General features: G+C 44.5%; 1 protein-coding gene across 1 annotated transcript in view; it reads right to left on the bottom strand.

Moving 5' to 3' along the window:
• LOC141099065 (serine/threonine-protein kinase 38) overlaps positions 1-15219 on the bottom strand; it is a 73214-nt gene extending 57995 nt beyond the window's left edge. The window contains exons 1-3 of the mRNA XM_073587102.1: positions 15089-15219; positions 6841-6977; positions 5200-5251 (exon numbers count right to left, since the gene is read on the bottom strand). Of these exons, the coding sequence (XP_073443203.1) occupies positions 5200-5251; positions 6841-6971 (183 nt within the window). The 5' untranslated portion in view covers positions 6972-6977; positions 15089-15219. The remainder of the gene's footprint in view (positions 1-5199; positions 5252-6840; positions 6978-15088) is intronic.
• Between the last annotated feature and the right edge of the window lie 2762 nt (positions 15220-17981).

Below are 17981 nucleotides of genomic sequence, written 5' to 3'. Positions count from 1 at the left end.
TCCTCGTGTTATAATCCTCATTATTATGGTCTTGTTCACAGTTGGAATATAGCATTATTAGTGTCATTTTTTTACATATGACATTTTCATTATTGTGTATTTGTCATATCTATTATTAGTATGGTGAGTGCCTTTGAAGTACCCTATTTTACATACATTCTTGTGAGTGCGCATGAGTGGGTCTTGATTCACCAGAGAAGAGTGTGATGCTCACATTATGTGCGTTTCGCTGTCCAGGGTCATCTGATGATGACTGGTGGCGAACGACATAGGAGCACACAAACACTTCTCTTATTTGATAGTAGTGAACCAAGTTCAACTCCCTCATGCGCCGTTTTCACTTCATGGACTCAGGGTGACTTCTTTGCCATTCATTTTTTACTCTTTATTTCCTTTTTTTTTTTTTCATGCTCACCATGGTCAGTGCTCCAATTATTATCTTTATCATGAAATTTTGAATGAATATTAGTTTACATCAGTATTTTGGTCCTATATGTGTAGACATAGGGCTTTAGTAGTATATCACAGATCTTCATACTTGTATTAAAATAGCGCTTCAATATGCTGATACACTAGTGATCTATATATTAAGATTATCTATTCTATTCTTATAAATATTATTTTTGTAGCGCTTATATTTAAGAAATTTAATATTGTTTTTTAAGATCTGGTGATCTACCTCAAGTGATATTATGATTTATTTTTCATGGTTTTGAGTACTTTTTCTGGGCATGCGCTATTGATATTCCAGTAATGGGCATGCGCCATGGTTATTCCAGTCAGGTAATTGATTGCAGCTGGGCCGAGGATTATTTAAACGGGGATTTCCCCTCCTAAGTCATGCCTCCCGTTGAAGCAAAGGCGAAACGCGCGTCGGGGCAGAGGGACGCCTGAGGAGACTCCATATCCATCATTGGTAATGGCTGCTTTGCTCTATTATATAAATTGTTTCTGTGTTATATGACCACTGCCATTATGCCGTTGCATGGGTTTCATTGTGAGAGCGGATTTCATGCCGCCAACAAAGGGTGATACTGCCATGGGGATGGCTAGCACTTTGGCTCAGATCTAATCCATGGGCATCGCCGTAGTTTAGACCCCTTGCGGTTTTCGGCAATTTGCAGTGGCTACATAGGTCTGAGAGCTTCCATTTTAATCAGAATCCTTATTGCACTAATTTATAGATACATTACAAATTCCACAGCTTGCACACTTTTGTGGATGTTTACATTATTGTGTATGTTTTTATAGAATAAGGGATTTTGCAGCTATTGTTCATCCATTATTTATTACTATTTTCATAATGGTGTATTTATTCAGTGTTTGGTGTATGGAATAAAATGGGCTTATAACGTCCCTTTATTGATATGTGCATCTCTCTATTTGTACTGTTTTAATTCTTTATGAATAAAAAAATTTTTGCTATTTATACCAATTGGTCCTTTATTCTGATTTATTTTTCAGTAGGATATTGTGATTAATACCCTAATATGGTAGCAAAATGGATGAGGTATGTGCACACGTTGCGGATTACCCTGCGTATTTTTCCGCGCGGATTTTGCTAAATCCGTAGCTAAAATGACCTATGTTTTACCTGCAGATTTTGTGCGGATTCCACCTGCGTTTTTACACCTGCGGATTCCTATAATAGAGCAGGTGTAAAACGCTGCAGAATCCGCACAAAGAATTGACATGCTGCAGAAATGAGCCCGCAACGTTTATGCTGCGGATTTTTCCGCAGCATGTGCACAGCATTTTTCATTTCAAATTGACTTTAATAGTACTGGATCCGCATGACCAAATCCGCTGCAGATCCGCTGTAGAATCCGCAACGTGTGCACATACCCTTACACCGCTGATTTTTCACCTGGAAAATCTGCAGTTTCTGCCATGTGTGAACACATCCGGAATGCAGTTGGGTTACTGCCACTGACTATATAGCTCATGCACAAAGGCAACACATGGCGCTGTGCATCTGTCCATACATGGATATCTGGTACTGAATAAACATGGAAGAAACTTGGTGCCAAAAAACACATTTTGACTTTTCTTGGTAATTGCTGCGGAGATTGTCCCATTTCTTTTCTAATAATTAGAATTCCTAGGATTGTTCTCAAAGCATGTTAATTGTGAACAGAATGTCCTTTTACATCGGTGTCTGGATGGAAGTATTATAACCAGCAGCGAGCTGTAAAAAGGACGTGAAAAGTGACGGTATATTGGATACATAAAATATGATTTTATGGGGAAATAAGATTCCTATAGTTTAAGTACATTCAATCATTTACAGCAGGCGTCTCAAACACCCGGCCCATGGGCCTCACGTAACCACTGAATCTGCCATCTGTGGTCAACAGAGCTCTCGAAACTTCCTCGGGACAGCAGAAAGGCTGAAGGAGGAACGCGCCGGCACCCCTTAACGACATCCCATCAGAGGAAAAGTACCCATTAACGACATCCCGTCAGAGGAGAGGCACCCATTAACGACATGCCGTCAAAGGAGAGGCACCCATTAACGACATGCCGTCAAAGGAGAGGCACCCATTAACGACATCCCGTCAAAGGAGAGGCACCCCTTTTCCCACACTGCTGGATCGCTGTTTGCAGGCAAATATGGAGATTTTTTTTCCCCAATCCCTTCCCGCCATCCACTATAGATGTGGGAGATGACTTTCCGTAAATCTCTGTACATGTACGGCACAATGCTGGTATCGCTCGCAAGCAGTTCCGACAACGGCCATGACCGGTATTACCACCCATCGTGGCCATTTAAGCCATTACTAACCACAGTCAATTAGGAAAGCGGTTTCTATATTATGTGTGGCCCATTTACCCGGCCGAGTTTGAGACCCCTGATTTATGGGACGACAGATCTGATAACATTAAAACCATACATGTGATTTTAGAACAGATTATTTATACCTTTTATCTTCCATGTCAATAGCAAATGTCATTGTCACTGGGAACAGGCAAATTTTAAACATTCTGAATCATTTCCATTTTACGCTGTAATGTATTGGGTAATCTGAAGAGTTGTCAATGTTTATTTACCTTTAAGGCATAACAAAGGGGTGTTCACATCTCAAAGTGCAAGGATGGTGCTAGCATGTGCCACGTTATCATCTTATCATGGGGGGGGGGGGCTACCACCGATCTTGAAAATGAGAGGGTCAAAGACTGAAAAAGACTGAAAACTAGTATTACGGAGTGATCTGCAAATTAAATGCTCCTGGGAGTGGAGAGGAAGTAACAGCAGCTTTGCATAGCAGACTCTGGATTTCCTCATACTCTTTGAAAGGTGTGGCAACAAGTAAATATACGTAGTGTATATAGAGATAGCAGGTCTGCAGGCTCGCATTCTCCAGCTGTTGGGTCAGTACCTGCCATAGCGGAAAGAGTGAGGCAGATTACAGACCGCCATATCTTTATTATCTATATATGTGCTCATGTTGTCACCTCTTACCAATGACAATGCAAGCGCTCTCCTGCCAAGGTGAGAAGACAAGCAGTTGCCCATCTTGTATACATTTAAAAAGTGACTGTCAGGCAATATGGACTGTTCAAATCAAGTACAGGTGCTCGGTGCACCCTTGGGGTGGCCAAACAATTAAGAGCACCTTCCCACCTACAGGTTCCTTATCCATCTCTGCCCTTCTCTTGCTCAATAAGGCCAGTGCTGTCAAAGTAGGAGGGGAGGGGTATATGGGAAGGTGCAGTTAAATGTTTGGCTCCCCCAAGGGTGCACCGAGCGAGAGTGCTTAATTTGAACAGTTATTCTGTGCCGACAGACTCTCTTTAAGCTTTACTTCCACAGCACAATTATCGACATGATAGTCCTACAGAGGTTCTTATAGAGGCTGCCGATCACAGAAAAATGCTTGTTTGTTGGTTGAAATTTTTTTTTTTTTTTTTTTTTACACAAAATATCATGGCTTTCAGCACCTCATCCTAAACAGCATCGTTGCTGATGAGATCAATTGCACCCTATTCACGCTAAACTATCCATTATCGGGTCGATCAGGGTTGATCTGAAGTGAGGTCATGTTGGCAATAGGCGGTCATTACACATGTATCGTGCAGTGTAAAAGAACTTTACCAAATCTTAAAGCTCCCCCCCTTACACCCACACAGAAAGTAGCTGGGGATCGAACAATGGTTTGGCCAGCAGCTATCTTGCCCGACCCCTCCATCCGCAAGAGCTCTAGGGAGGAGGGCTCCTGGAAATGTTTCCCAGTTATTGACCTGCGTAATCATCACGTGACCAATGAGTAAAACATGAGTTTGTTGGGTGATATGTTCTGGACAGCACATGCCATGTACAAAAGAGGACATGTGCTGCCGAGAACAAGGAGATTCTGGGTTTATAGAAGGATTGTCTTGACGATCTTTCTGTGCACCGTACAGTCGGTCTGCACAGACTATGTAGCCGATGGTAGTGCATAGGTGCTAAGGATTTCCTTTTTATAAAATGGTTTGCTTTGATGCAGTTACATCAGGTACCCATAAATGCAGAGTCTTCTGTGGCATTTTCATAACTTGCCAGGTGTTTTCTTTCAGAATGGGTATGGGGTATAACGATTTTTTTGTACTATATATATATTTCAGGTTTTGGAGTATATTAAGTGCATAAAAACAAATAGCGAAAGGATTAAAAGCTACGGCTAAATTCACAAATATGTTTTTGTTGCTTCACTGCATATATAATAAAAGGATGGCAATCTGGAAATGGTCTTGACTAAAATGTATTACCTTTTGTGTGTCCACAGCTGCCATGTAGATCTATGTATCTCCATGGTAACAGACAACAAACATACCCAGTGTAGTCTGAAGCTGTAGCCATGCTCACTTCAATACTTCTAGCCAATTTACCTAATGTATGGTAAAAAGAAGTGTGCGACAGAGAGCAGGGATTGCCTACAACGGAGGTCTGAATACCAGATTTATAGGTCTGCTTTAAAAAAAAAAAAAAAACCATAAAAACAAGAATGACAAAAGCTTTGATATCAGCACAGAGCCAGGCAACATAACGTATAAAGCTGAATGCAGCACCAACGGTGAGAAGAGCCCTTCAACATGCAGGTCACTGTTTCTTGGATACAGATTTTATCACCCCTAACTAATGAGATACGGTCACTACTTTCACAGTCAGTCATCTATAATTCATTCGGGTAAGTACTGTAGCTACACTGTTTTCTTTACCTCTTCATCTCGGAGGCCTTCTTCCTCCATGACTTTCTCCAGCCTCTTCTGTCTAAAATCAGAAGAAAAAAGTGGTGTAAAAATGCTGCACAGAATTCACATGACTAACCATACATAGAAGCAGCTTGTGCAGACATCTAATGGTAGACATGGTATGAATGGCAAAAATCCCTTTGCAAACAGTGAATCCACTGTGGATTTTCCAGGGTTGCTGTTCTGCACTGAATGCACATGAATTGGGAGCAAACCTTCCATTATAAAATCTGCAGATTTTTCAGGAGTGTGTGAATGGGGCAGATAAAACTACACTTGCATGCGCTGCCTAGATTTAGGCAAACAATTTGATAGAAGCAGGGTGAGAAAATCTAGCGCCGTCCACTGATGACGATTCATTTGAGGGCAGTGATAGAAGCTGCGCTGCTGTCACTCACCCTACTTCTATCGCCACCCCCTGATAATTCATTTCAGGGAAAGAGATGGCGTTGTCAAACGCAATGACTGTGGAAGCAGCCACTAAAGATGCGATCACATCTCCATCACCTTCCCTGAAATGTTTTAATAAAGCAATAGTGGATAAGGCTTAAAGACATATCTGTAGAGGGCATGATAGGTACTGGACCAGCCGTTTAATGTTCTTACTGGTGAAATGTGCTTTGTTTCTCTCCACTTTCTCACATATATGGCTATGACAGCTATACTTTTATTTTTAACTAAACACCAGCAAATGAGGTCATTTTTTTTTTTTTTTTTTTAAGTTTTACTCTGGGTTATAAATGCATAAAAACAAATAGAACAATTGCAAATTTTTATTCATAAAGTTTAGTAATCACCATGAATTAAATGTTCACTGTATTGATTACATGAAGACCAAATATGTACAGGTTTTGTGAGGTTAATTTACAACGTATATTAAATTTGAAACGTGCAACATTGAACCAAAGGTAGTACCTTATAGAGCAGGAGGAACTGAACATATTGATACATTTTGGTGGGAAAGGATTTAGTATTTTAATCCTAAAAATCCCTGCTCATTCTATGGTTAGGAGTCCAGTAGGCAGTCCTATGAAATGATTGACAGTCATGCATCGAAGGTTAGTAAACTTTGACTAGGACTGCCCACTGAACTCCTTACCATAGAAAGAAGGGATTTAGCTAAAAAGCTAAAAGTACAATTAATCTTTTCCCAAAATCATGCACATGACTCTGCTCAGCACCTTCATTATCACATGCTGATCAGACATCATAGCCCCAATTCAGCAGCATTTTCAAGACCTTTCTGGTGTAAAACACTTTTCGAAAAGTTACAAAGTCTTTGCAAAGCTTGATGTTACGCAAAATTTTAGCAATTTGTAGCATTTATTTGCCAGTCCTGGCCAGATGCGCAAATGAGTGCAGAACAGGGAATGCCGTTGCCCACCAGACAAATTTTTCAAGAGTTACGCTACATTGTGGCATGCCAGCATGCGCCTATTAATTAAGCGCATTTTACGCCACTACACCCCTTCATTAAGATTGAGGTGGACAACGCTAGCCGTAATGAATAGGGCCCAATGTTCACGTGACACTTTCCCTTTAAGGCATCTTGTATTCTGCACTGATTAGATGGGGATTCAGCCCAATATTTATACAACCCCCCAATACCTTAGCTCTCGTTCTTCATGTTGCGTAATGAGGTTACTGTAGAAGTTTTCCAGCGTCATCTTCGTCATGGTGACGCGTTCCTTTGTGTGGTTGCTCATTGGAAAACATGGAGTTTGCTCAGTCATAGCCATGCCTACCTGAAGAGGAGAAATATGGTCGGAAATTACAATTTTCTTTAGGCTAGAATTAAAAAATAGTCTCCGGATGAGAAGAAAAACAAAACTGAACACGATGTTGCCACATTCTCAGAGTTGCTCAACACATTTCTCACATACTGGAATGTGGCCTTATTTTGGTAATAGTGATTACGAGATGCAGAACAAGTATCTTCTGCCGAAGGACGTGAGCGAGCCAGAGTCAGAGCCACGGTGGTAACCGATCGATACACAAATATGCAGTGGCCAAAAGTCAGCCATTTTTGCTTTAGCTATAGCCACAACATGAACAGACAAGGCCAAATCATTTCTTCTACACTTACTGATTCTGGAACATGCCTCCCAGGAATAAAGATGCAAATTTTCCCTTTAAAAAACTGGGCGTGTATCACAAAACTTCTCCATGGGCGTGTTTTGATTGGCCAACATCACAGTAGGAAAATCTAATGCCCACAGAGGATTTCTGTGGTATACACCCATTTGGCTGAAGGGAAAATGTGCATCTATATCTTTTATAACTTGCACATTAATGGGCACAGAAGAAAAAGATAAACCATTCCAGAATCAAATCAGTGGAGTAAGTGCCAATTGGAGGATTTAATCAGTTTTTATTTAAAAAAAAAAAAAAAAAAATCCATTGAAAGGTCCTCTTTAGAGGGAATCTGTCACCTCATTTTAGGCGGTATTTAAATGACTTGGGTCCGGTCCGATGGGTGGTGTTTTGGGTCCTTTCCTCCACCCCTCCTTGGCCACTGTACACAATATTTCAGGCAAGTTCCGTACTTGGCTTCCATATTACGCGCATGCGCATTGCAATCTGGACTCGCGCACACGCAGTATGCTTTGCCCAACTGAGGGCAAAATCGAAAAGCATTAGTGCGCATGCGCCGGTGAACTATGTCCCGGAAGTATTTTGCTGTGTTACGGGACATAGTTCACCAGCGCATGCAGACTAATGCTTTTTGGCTTTGCCTGCAGTTGGGCAACGCATACTGTGCGTGCGCAAGTCGAGATTGAAATGCCACTCGGAGGTCAAGTACGGAACTTACCTGAAATATTGATGACAGCGTCCAAGGAGGGGTGAAGGAAAGGACCCAAAACACAGTCCATCGGACCGGACCCAAGTCATTTAAATACCGCGCCAAAATGAGGTGACTGATTCCCTTTAAAGGGAACCTGTTTTAGAGTCATGCTGCCCTAAACACAGGCTGCATGAATATGAGACTGGCTGTATGACTTCCTCTCTCGGACATAATAGCATCGCCTATATGTAGCAGAACCGATCAAGTATGGCAGCTTCTAGCCTCCCATGGAGGCTATTGAAGCATGCCAAAAGTAAAAAAAAAAAATGTTTAAGAAAAAAAAAAAACAATTCAAATCACCCCCTTTCACCCCAATCACACATATTTGGTATCACCGCGTTCAGAATCGTCCGATCAATGAAAAAAAAAAAAAAAGGATCAACCTGATCGTTAAACGGCGTAGCGAGAAAAAAAATTAAAAACACCAAAACTACGTTTTTTTGGTCGCCGAGACATTGCATTGAAATGCAATAATGGGCGATCAAAAGAACGTATTTGCACAAATGTGGCATCATTAAAAACGTCAGCCCGGCACGGAAAAAATAAGCCCTCACCAAACCTGAGATCACAAAAAAATAAAGACGCTACGGGTCTCGGAAAATTGCACATTTTTTTTTTTTTTATTTTAGCAAATTTTGGAATTTTTTTCACCACTTAGATAAAGGAGAACCTAGACATGTTTGGTGTCTATGAACTCGTAGGCTGAGTTCACAAGTAGCTTTTTTTTCGCGTTTTCGGAGGAGGTTTTAAACGCGCGATTTTGCAGCGAAAACGTGAAAAATAAGCATCCCATGCATTCCTATGGGATTCCGCAATGCTGTGCTAATGCTGAGGTTTTTTCCGCGGCGGAATCACTTTGCGGTAAAAAACGCAGCATGCTCATTAATTTAGCGGAATCGCGGCGATCCCGCACCCATAGGAATGCATTGTTCTGCTTACTTCCCGCATTGGCTGTGCACACCATGCGAAAAGTAAGCAGAACATTTGCGGATGGTACCCACAGCCCGGAGGAGAGGAGACTGTCCTCCGCGCACCATATCCCTGTAAAAAATAGAATTTAAAATAAAAAAATATTGTTATTCTCACCTTCCGACGTCCCGCCTCTCTCCACGCTCCCGGTCCCAGTAACCCTTTGCGAGAATGACCGCGATGACATCCGTTCTCGCGGGATCGCGGTCATTCGCGATTATGTCAGAGCGCGACGTCATCGCGAATGACCGCGAGTGTGGAGAGAGGCGGGAAGGCTGCGCGGGACGCCGGAAGGTAAGAATAACAATTTTTTTTTTTTTTTTTTTAATTATTTTTTACATCCTATCTTTTACTACTGATGCTGCATAGGCGGCCTCAGTAGTAAAAAGTTGGTCACACTCGTCAAACAATATGTTTGACGAGTGTGACCAACCTGTCAATCAGTTCTCCAAGCGATGCTACAGATCGCTTGGAAAACGCTAGCATTCTGCAAGCTAATTACACTTGCAAAATGCCAGTTTTTCTGCGGGAAAATCGCAGGAATTTAAAATGCGATTTTCCCGCGGAATGTGAACGTAGCCGTAATGACCTGGAGAATCATAATGGCAGGTCAGTTTTAGCACTTAGTGAACCTAGCAAAAAAGCCAAGCAAAAAACAAGTGTGGGCTTGCACTTTTTTTTTTGCAATTTCACAGCACTTGAAATTTTTTTCCCGTTTTCGAGGTCATGACATGATAAAACCAATGATGTTGTTCAAAAGTACAACTCATCCTGCAGGAAATAAGCCCTCACATGGCCATACTGATGGAAAAATAAAAGTTATGACTCTGGAAAGAAGGGGAGTGGAAAACAAAAAATTGAAAAAAGCTCCGGTCATTAAGGCGTTAATGGGGGGGGGGGGGGGGGGGGGGAGTTTCTGCTTCTGACAGAAAGGAGGGAGAAAAAAAATGCCCAGGGTTGAATGGTTTAAAGGAAATCTATCACCAGAGATTTATCACTTACATGCGCAAGAAGCAGTGTAGAAAAAAAGCTTTATCTGCTGTAGATCTAGCACTTGTCTGAATGTGGAGCCCTGTATAATCCCACCCATAATACGGATTGGCAGCTTTCTGCATACTCTGTGCATAAGCAGTGTAACGCACGTGGTTGTGCCACGCTCCGGGGAAAGCCTTGAGGGGTGTAACTAAGCGAACACCTTCGCTAGAACCCCTGGTGGTGGAGTTAGACTAGGTCCCAGGTGCAAGCCAGCTGCTACTCCAGGACAGACCTACAGAGCCCATGGGGGGTGGGGGGCAGGGAAGCAGGACTGGCAAGTAGCTGGTTAGCAGGTTTGTATGGCAGAAGCAGGACTGGAACATAGGATGGCCACAATACGGAAATCACACTGTGCAGATTCTGGTCGGACACTCGGACTAGTTCAGACTGTGCAGTTTCCGAATAGCACACAGGACAGGAATGTCAGCAGAATGCACATTAAACCAAGCCAATAAGGGGACCAAACAGCAGGCAAGCTAGTATAAACTAACTTTGCACAAACTTTGCTCAGGCACCTCTCAGCAGGTGGAGGTGCCTTAAGTAGCAAGTGTCTCTCAGCTATTGGCTGGGGACAGTTTGGGAGAGTGCACACTGTCTCTAAGAAAAAGGAAGCACGCACGCACGCACGCTCGTGTCCTAAGCACACTGCCAGGAGCTCTGCCAGAGGTGCACAGACCCTGGAGAGAGGAAGCGGAGGAGCAGACGAGCGGCCACAGTGGTGAGTTAGTCAGCATCCTAGCCAGGGAAAGAGGGATTGGAGACACACAAGAATACCGGCAACACAGGCAGAAAGCTGCCAATCAGTGGTGGGTTATAGCTCATAAATGTGGAGGACTACATGGCAGCATATTTACTAGTCCTACAGCGATAATCTACTGATGATAAAGCTGGGATTTTTCAAAACTACAGCAAGCAGCCCAGTAACATCACTGGAATCCCAATCTTTGTCAATACATTATGCTGCTCTCAGATTAGGTGGCAAGAACCTAGTGACAGATTCCATTTAAGATCTATGGATTTGGATGTCATAAAAGCTCCTGTTCTTGCAATGTGTTGGTGTCCTAACACCTTTGCACATATATTTTCAGGTCTTGGAAAAGAACGGAATGACTACTGTTACATATAAACAGGCCTTGGCTAACATTTACGAGTTTTTACACAAACAATTGTTCCCACGCCCAAGAAATATCTTGCAAAACGTGTCTGAAGAAAACAAAACTGAGCTACCGAGGCATTCTAGAACTACTGAATGACACGTTGTGGGTGGTCGCTGGCTCATAGCTGCTGTCCTTACTAAGCTAGTGTTCTAGCAAGTGGAGAAAAGCTGGACTTCATTCAGACAGGAGCATGGATAGAAGACCTGTAAGGAGGAAAATAACAGTGTGGAAAGCAGGACTGCTGTATCCACAGGTGGAAGTTAGGCCAGTCAAAATCCGCTAAAATGGCAGATAGCGGATCCGTTCCTGAACTGACCACAACGCGTGCGTGTGTGTGTGTGTGTGTGTGTGTGTGTGTGTGTGTGTGTGTGTGTGTGTGTGTGTGTGTGTGTGTGTGTGTGTGTGTGTGTGTGTGTGTGTGTGAGAGATTTTTTTCAGCCGCCAAAACAGAGTTTAGGGTTACATTTCCGGCGAAGTCTTTCAGCCATGCGCAGTGACAAGTGCGGATCCTGCCGCCCAAAAAAACGGTACATGCTCCGTTCCGGCATGTCGGTGGACGTCAAAATTTTGGCGGATCCGCAAAAAAACAGATCCAGCGGATGGCCATCCATCAAGATCCGCCGGTAATGCAACTCAATGGGAAAAAAACGGATCCGCCAAAAAAAAATGGCGGATCCATTTTTTTTGCAAAACGGCGGATTTTGACTGATGGACAAAAACTGATATGTGAAACAGGCCTTAGGGAAACTATGTACAGGTGCTTCTACCAAAATCAGAATATCATGAAAAGTTAAATTTATTTCAGATCTTCAATACGAAAAGTGAAACTCATATTATATAGAGTCATTACAAACAGAGTGATCTATGTCAAGTGTTTATTTCTGTTAATGTTGATGATTAAGGATTACAGCCAATGAAAACCCAAAAGTCATTATCTCAGTAAAGTAGAATACTTTATACCACCAGCATGAAAAATTTTAAAATCCGAAACGTTGTCCTACTGAAATGTATGCTCAGTAAATGCACTCAATACTTGGTCGGGGCTCCTTTGGCATCAATTACTGCATCAATGCAGCGTGGCATGGAGGCGATCAGCCTGTGGCACTGCTGAGGTGTTATGGAAGCCCAGGTTGCTTTGATAGCAGCCTTCAGCTCGTCTGCATTGTTGGGTCTGGTGTCTCATCTTCCTCTTGACAATACTCCATAGATTCTCTATGAAGTTAAAGGGAAATCTGTCACCTATTTTTTCGGGTATCAGCTTCCGGCACCGCCATCAGGGGCTCATCTACAGCATTCTGTAATGCTGCAGATAAGCCCCCGATGTAACGTGAAAGATAAGAAAAATGATTATATTGTACTCACCCACGGGCGGTCCAGTTTTGGTCTGATGGGTGTCGCGGTCCGGTCCAGCGCCTCCCATCTTCTAACTGTGACGTCCTCTTCTTTGCTTCCCGTCGTGGCTCCTGCGCACGAACACTGCTCTGCCCTGTTGAGGGCAGAGCAGAGTTCTGCAGTGCGCAGGCGCCGGACTTTCCTGACCTTTTCTGGCGCCTGCGCACTGCAGGACTCTGATCTGCCCTCAACAGGGCAGAGCAGTGTGCCTGCGCAGGAGCCACGACGGGAAGCAAAGAAGAGGACGTCACGGTTAGAAGATGGGAGGCGCCGGACCGAACCGTGACACCCATCGGACCAAAACCGGACCCGGACCGCCCTTGGGTACGTATAATATAACTCATTTTTCTTATCTTTCAGGTTACATCGGTGGCTTATCTACAGCATTCCAGAATGCTGTAGATAAGCCCCTGATGGCAGTGCCGGCAGCTGATACTCGAAAAATGGGGTGACAGATTTTCTTTAAGATCAAGCAAGTTTGCTGGCCAATCAAGCACAGTGATACTGCTGTTTTTAAACCAGGTTTTGGTACTTTTGGAAGTGTGGACAAATGCCAAGTCCTGCTGGAGAACGAAATTTCCATCTCAGGCAGAGTGAAGCATGAAGCGCTCTAAAATTTCCCGGTAGATGGCTGCGCTGACTTTGGTCTTGATAAAACACAGTGGACCTACACCAGCAGAACCTACACCAGCAGATGACATGGCTCCCCAAGCCATCACTGATTGTGGAAACATCACACTAGACCTCAAGCAGCTTGGATTGTGTGCCTCTCCATTCTTCCTCCAGACTCTGGGACCTTGATTTCCAAATGAAATGCAAAATTTACTTTCATCTGAAACCAACACCTTGGACCACTGAGCAACAGTCCAGTTCTTTTTATCCTTGGCCCAGGGAAGACGCTTCTGGCGTTGTCTATTGGTCACGAGTGGCTTCACACAAGGAATGTGACACTTGTAGCTCATGCCCTGGATATGTCAGTGTGTGGAGGCTCTTGAAGCAACAACTCCAGCAGCAGTCCACTCCTTGTGAATTTCCCCAAAATTTTTGATTGTCCTTTTCCTAACAATCCTTTCAGGGCTGCGGTTATCCCAGTTGCTTGTGCACCTTTTTCTACCACAGGTTTTCCTTCCACTCAATTTTCCATTAATATGCTTGGATACAGCACTCTGTGAACAGCCAGCTTCTGTAGCAATGACCTTTTGTGGCTTACCCTCCTCGTGGAGTGTGTGAATGACTGCCTTCTGGACATCTGTCAAGTCAGCAGTCTTCCCCATGATTGTGGAGCCTACTGAAACAGACTACGGAACCTTTTTAAACGCTTATGAAGCCTTTGCAGGTGTTTTTTGTCAATTATTCTAATTTACTGAGATTATGACTTTTGGGTTTTCATTGCCTGTAAGCCATAATCATCAACATTAACAGAAATAAACACGTGAAATAGATCACTCTGTTTGTAATGACTCACTTTTCGTACTGAACTGAAATAACTTTTTGACGCTATTGTAATTTAACTACAGTACCCAAAAAAAATCAATGTGATTTCTGAAATCTCATGAACGTGTTGCATTTTTTTTCTTACGCACATATTTTGAGTCCTACTGCGTTTTTTACAAGATGCAGCATGACAAAAGCACAGCAAAAATGCTGAAAGAATTAACACACTCAAACGAATGGCTGCAAAAGTTTGCTTCAAAATGTTTCCTTCCACACTCCAAAGACATATACAGATGGGGAATCTATATTGTGAGCCCCGATGGGGACAGCGATGATAGTAAAGCGCTGCAGAATGTTAGCGCTATATAGATTATTATACACAGAACACATCCTATAAAAACTCCATGAGAACGCGCCCTTACACACAGAGGGCGACATTACCCGGCGGGATTCCTGGTCAGCGGTAATGTGTGGCCACGGAGCACTGCCCCCCTAAGCTTTACACTACAGGACCCCCCATCCAGGGTCAGGGGGTGACACACACACCACAGCCTGCCCCAGCACCTGACACAGGCCAGATCCGCCATGTGCACACTGACACTGATAGGCCAGCAGAGTGACCTCTGACCTCCAGGTGTGCTGACACTACAACTCCCAGCCAGGAGGGGGCAGATGACTCCTGTACGGATACAGACACACACACTTCTCAGAGTCAGCAGTGACAACAAAGACCGTCCTGATAACCAGGCACGGGCTGTACAAGCGGCGACCTGCCTATCAGACACTTCTAAGTCTCCCCCCGTATCGTTTGCTTTGGATCAGTCCAACCACAAACTCCTTGTCGTTTTAGAACAAACCATAAGTCCTAGAGGGTGACTACAAAACCCAATGCTCCACATCCTGGTAGTGTCCGCTCACTTCCCGCCTGCCCCCCGCGAACGCTCCTATGAGCCCAGCGCCTCCCCCGTACCACACTAACATAGGGGCTCGCACACTACAAGGTCTATGGAAGTCCTGTACTCACCAGCCGAGCGGCTCAAAAGTTACCGTAGAGAAGGTCTCCTACTGAGCTGAAGGACCTTTGATGATGTCATGATCATGTGACCAGTCACGTGTGTGGGAGGGGCCAAATTCAGGTTGTGTCTAACCTCCATGCTGTGTACAGCCCTGGTCCTTACCAGACAGACTCTGCTGTAGAGCCTATTTCCCACCACTGGGAATGCCCCCTAGTGGTCAGGTCGTGAATAGCACCGTGCGCACAGTAAAATGAAGGCGCTTTTCCCTGTCCTGTGCTGAGGTCTCCTCTGCGGCCATGTCCAGTGATTGCATGGGGCCGACTGCTAGAAAGTGACTCTCTCCTGTACCAGACTTGTTATCCGTCCAGAAATTGCTAAGTGCACGGAAAAATGAGCAACTATTTTCCTCATCAAAAAACCTCTCTGTTCTCCAGAAAGGAGGGACATTTACATGATAGTGTTCGGCTCGTTGCCCTGGTTACCAGCCTCCTCTTCAGCTGAGGGTATGTTCCCACAGTCAGTACACGCTCCGACACCCACGGCAACCCAGCGTACACGCACATGTGGCGCATCTTTCCAGACCGCAGCATGTCTATTTATCATGTGGCTTTGGTGGAATAGGGGATGCAGTAAGGCAGGTTTCACACTAGTGTTTGATCGCGCAGCGCATTGTGCGCTATCGGGCGCACGCGCAATGTCCACCTATCTTTAACATGGTGGTCGCAGGGTCTTGCGAATGTACGCGCTCAGCAGCATTTAGCGTGCGCTGCGCATTTTACAGGTGTGCGCCCAGACGCGCCGTACGCTACATGTTACTAGTGTTTGATCGCGCAGCGCATTGTACGCTATCGGGCGCACGCGCAATGTCCACCTATCTTTAACATGGTGATCGCAGGCTCTTGCGAATGTACGCGCTCAGCAGCATTTAGCGTGCGCTGCGCATTTTACAGGTGTGCGCCCAGATGCGCCGTACGCTACATGTTACTAGTGTTTGATCGCGCAGCGCATTGTGCGCTATCGGGCGCACGCGCAATGTCCACCTATCTTTAACATGGTGATCGCAGGCTCTTGCGAATGTACGCGCTCAGCAGCATTTAGCGTGCGCTGCGCATTTTACAGGTGTGCGCCCAGACGCGCCGTACGCTACATGGTACTAGTGTTTGATCGCGCAGCGCATTGTGCGCTATCGGGCGCACGCGCAATGTCCACCTATCTTTAACATGGTGGTCGCAGGGTCTTGCGAATGTACGCGCTCAGCAGCATTTAGCGTGCGCTGCGCATTTTACAGGTGTGCGCCCAGACGCGCCGTACGCTACATGTTACAAGTGTTTGATCACGCAGCGCATTGTGCGCTATCGGGCGCACGCGCAATGTCCACCTATCTTTAACATGGTGGTCGCAGGGTCTTGCGAATGTACGCGCTCAGCAGCATTTAGCGTGCGCTGCGCATTTTACAGGTGTGCGCCTAGACGCGCCGTACGCTACATGTTACTAGTGTTTGATCGCGCAGCGCATTGTGCGCTATCGGGCGCACGCGCAATGTCCACCTATCTTTAACATGGTGGTCGCAGGGTCTTGCGAATGTACGCGCTCAGCAGCATTTAGCGTGCGCTGCGCATTTTACAGGTGTGCGCCCAGACGCGCCGTACGCTACATGTTGCATTTTTTGTTCCGCCTACATCGTTAAAAAAATCGCGCGCGCACGTGTGCACTCGGTGTGCGCCCAAAAATAGCATTACAGTCTATGGGGTCGCTGACGAGCTCTTGGCAGTGCACACGCGCCTTGTGCGCACATGCGATTTGAGTAAGCAATGTCTAGACACTTGTCTAAAACTACCCGTAAATAAGCAACATTGTTTGGGAGGAGTGTAGATAAAAGAAGATGTCTTCAGGGACAATTACTCTACAGACAGCCTTGCACAGAGAATAGACAAGCATTCTACAAGAGCCTTCTACCTGTGGATTCAAGCTTCAGGAGCCAAAATGTGAGTATTCTTCTACATAATTTCTGTGTGTCCTGTACAATTTTATAATGTACTAATGTATTTTTTGTTTTCATTTCAGCATGTCTTCTTCTCGCTATCTCGGCAAGAACTGGCCCAAGCTGATCGTGAGGTGAGAATCTTGCTGCCTTTTGGTAAGTATAGCTGCCTCTAGAAATGTGTTTTAATTTTTTCTTTCTTTACAGACATCTGACGCGGGCAGTGAAGAAGAAGTGCGGGAGCGGTCTGAGCGGGAGCAGTCTGAGCAGGAACGTTCTGAGCGGGAGCAGTCTGAGCAGGAGCCGTCTGAGCGGGAGGATTCTGAGCGGGAGGATTCTGAGCGGGAGGATTCTGAGCGGGAGCAGCGTAGTCAAGTCATGGCAAGGAGATGCAATATGAGTATATATTATTTTTTTTTTCTGTCTTTATTTATCTTGCTTTTTCTCTGTTTCTTTTTGTATCTGTTTCATTTTCCAAAATTCAAAACATTATAATATTATTTTTTCTAGGTTCCACAACGGGATGACGAAGAAGTAGTGTACATCGACAACGAGCACCTGATCCGTCTTGTTGAGGAGTGTATCCCGTTGTGGGACAGCCGTGACCAGCAGTACAAAGACACAGTGTTGACCTAGCAGCTCTGGAATGAGGTGGCCGCAGCGATGATGGATGGCTGGGACAGCGCCTCTCCGAGTTCAAAAAGAGCGTTCAGTAAGTATAAAGATGCTCTGTGATACTGCATTGATTTTTGGACCTGATGGTGCTGATGTGTTTTTTGCAAGATATATTCTTGCATTAAACACATCAATGTCTGGTGGAAAACTGTGATTGATTTGTGTCTTCAACTGCTGCATTGCTTTATGGTCCTGATGGTGCTGGTGTTTTTTTTGCAAGATATATTCTTACATTAAAAACACTA

The sequence above is a fragment of the Dendrobates tinctorius genome, unplaced genomic scaffold (assembly GCF_039654945.1).
Source record: "Dendrobates tinctorius isolate UK_male_01 unplaced genomic scaffold, ASM3965494v1 ptg000098l, whole genome shotgun sequence".
Classification (NCBI taxonomy): domain Eukaryota; kingdom Metazoa; phylum Chordata; class Amphibia; order Anura; family Dendrobatidae; genus Dendrobates; species Dendrobates tinctorius.
The sequence above is the reverse complement of the archived record's forward strand: the minus strand, read 5'-3'. Positions and strand labels throughout refer to the sequence as shown.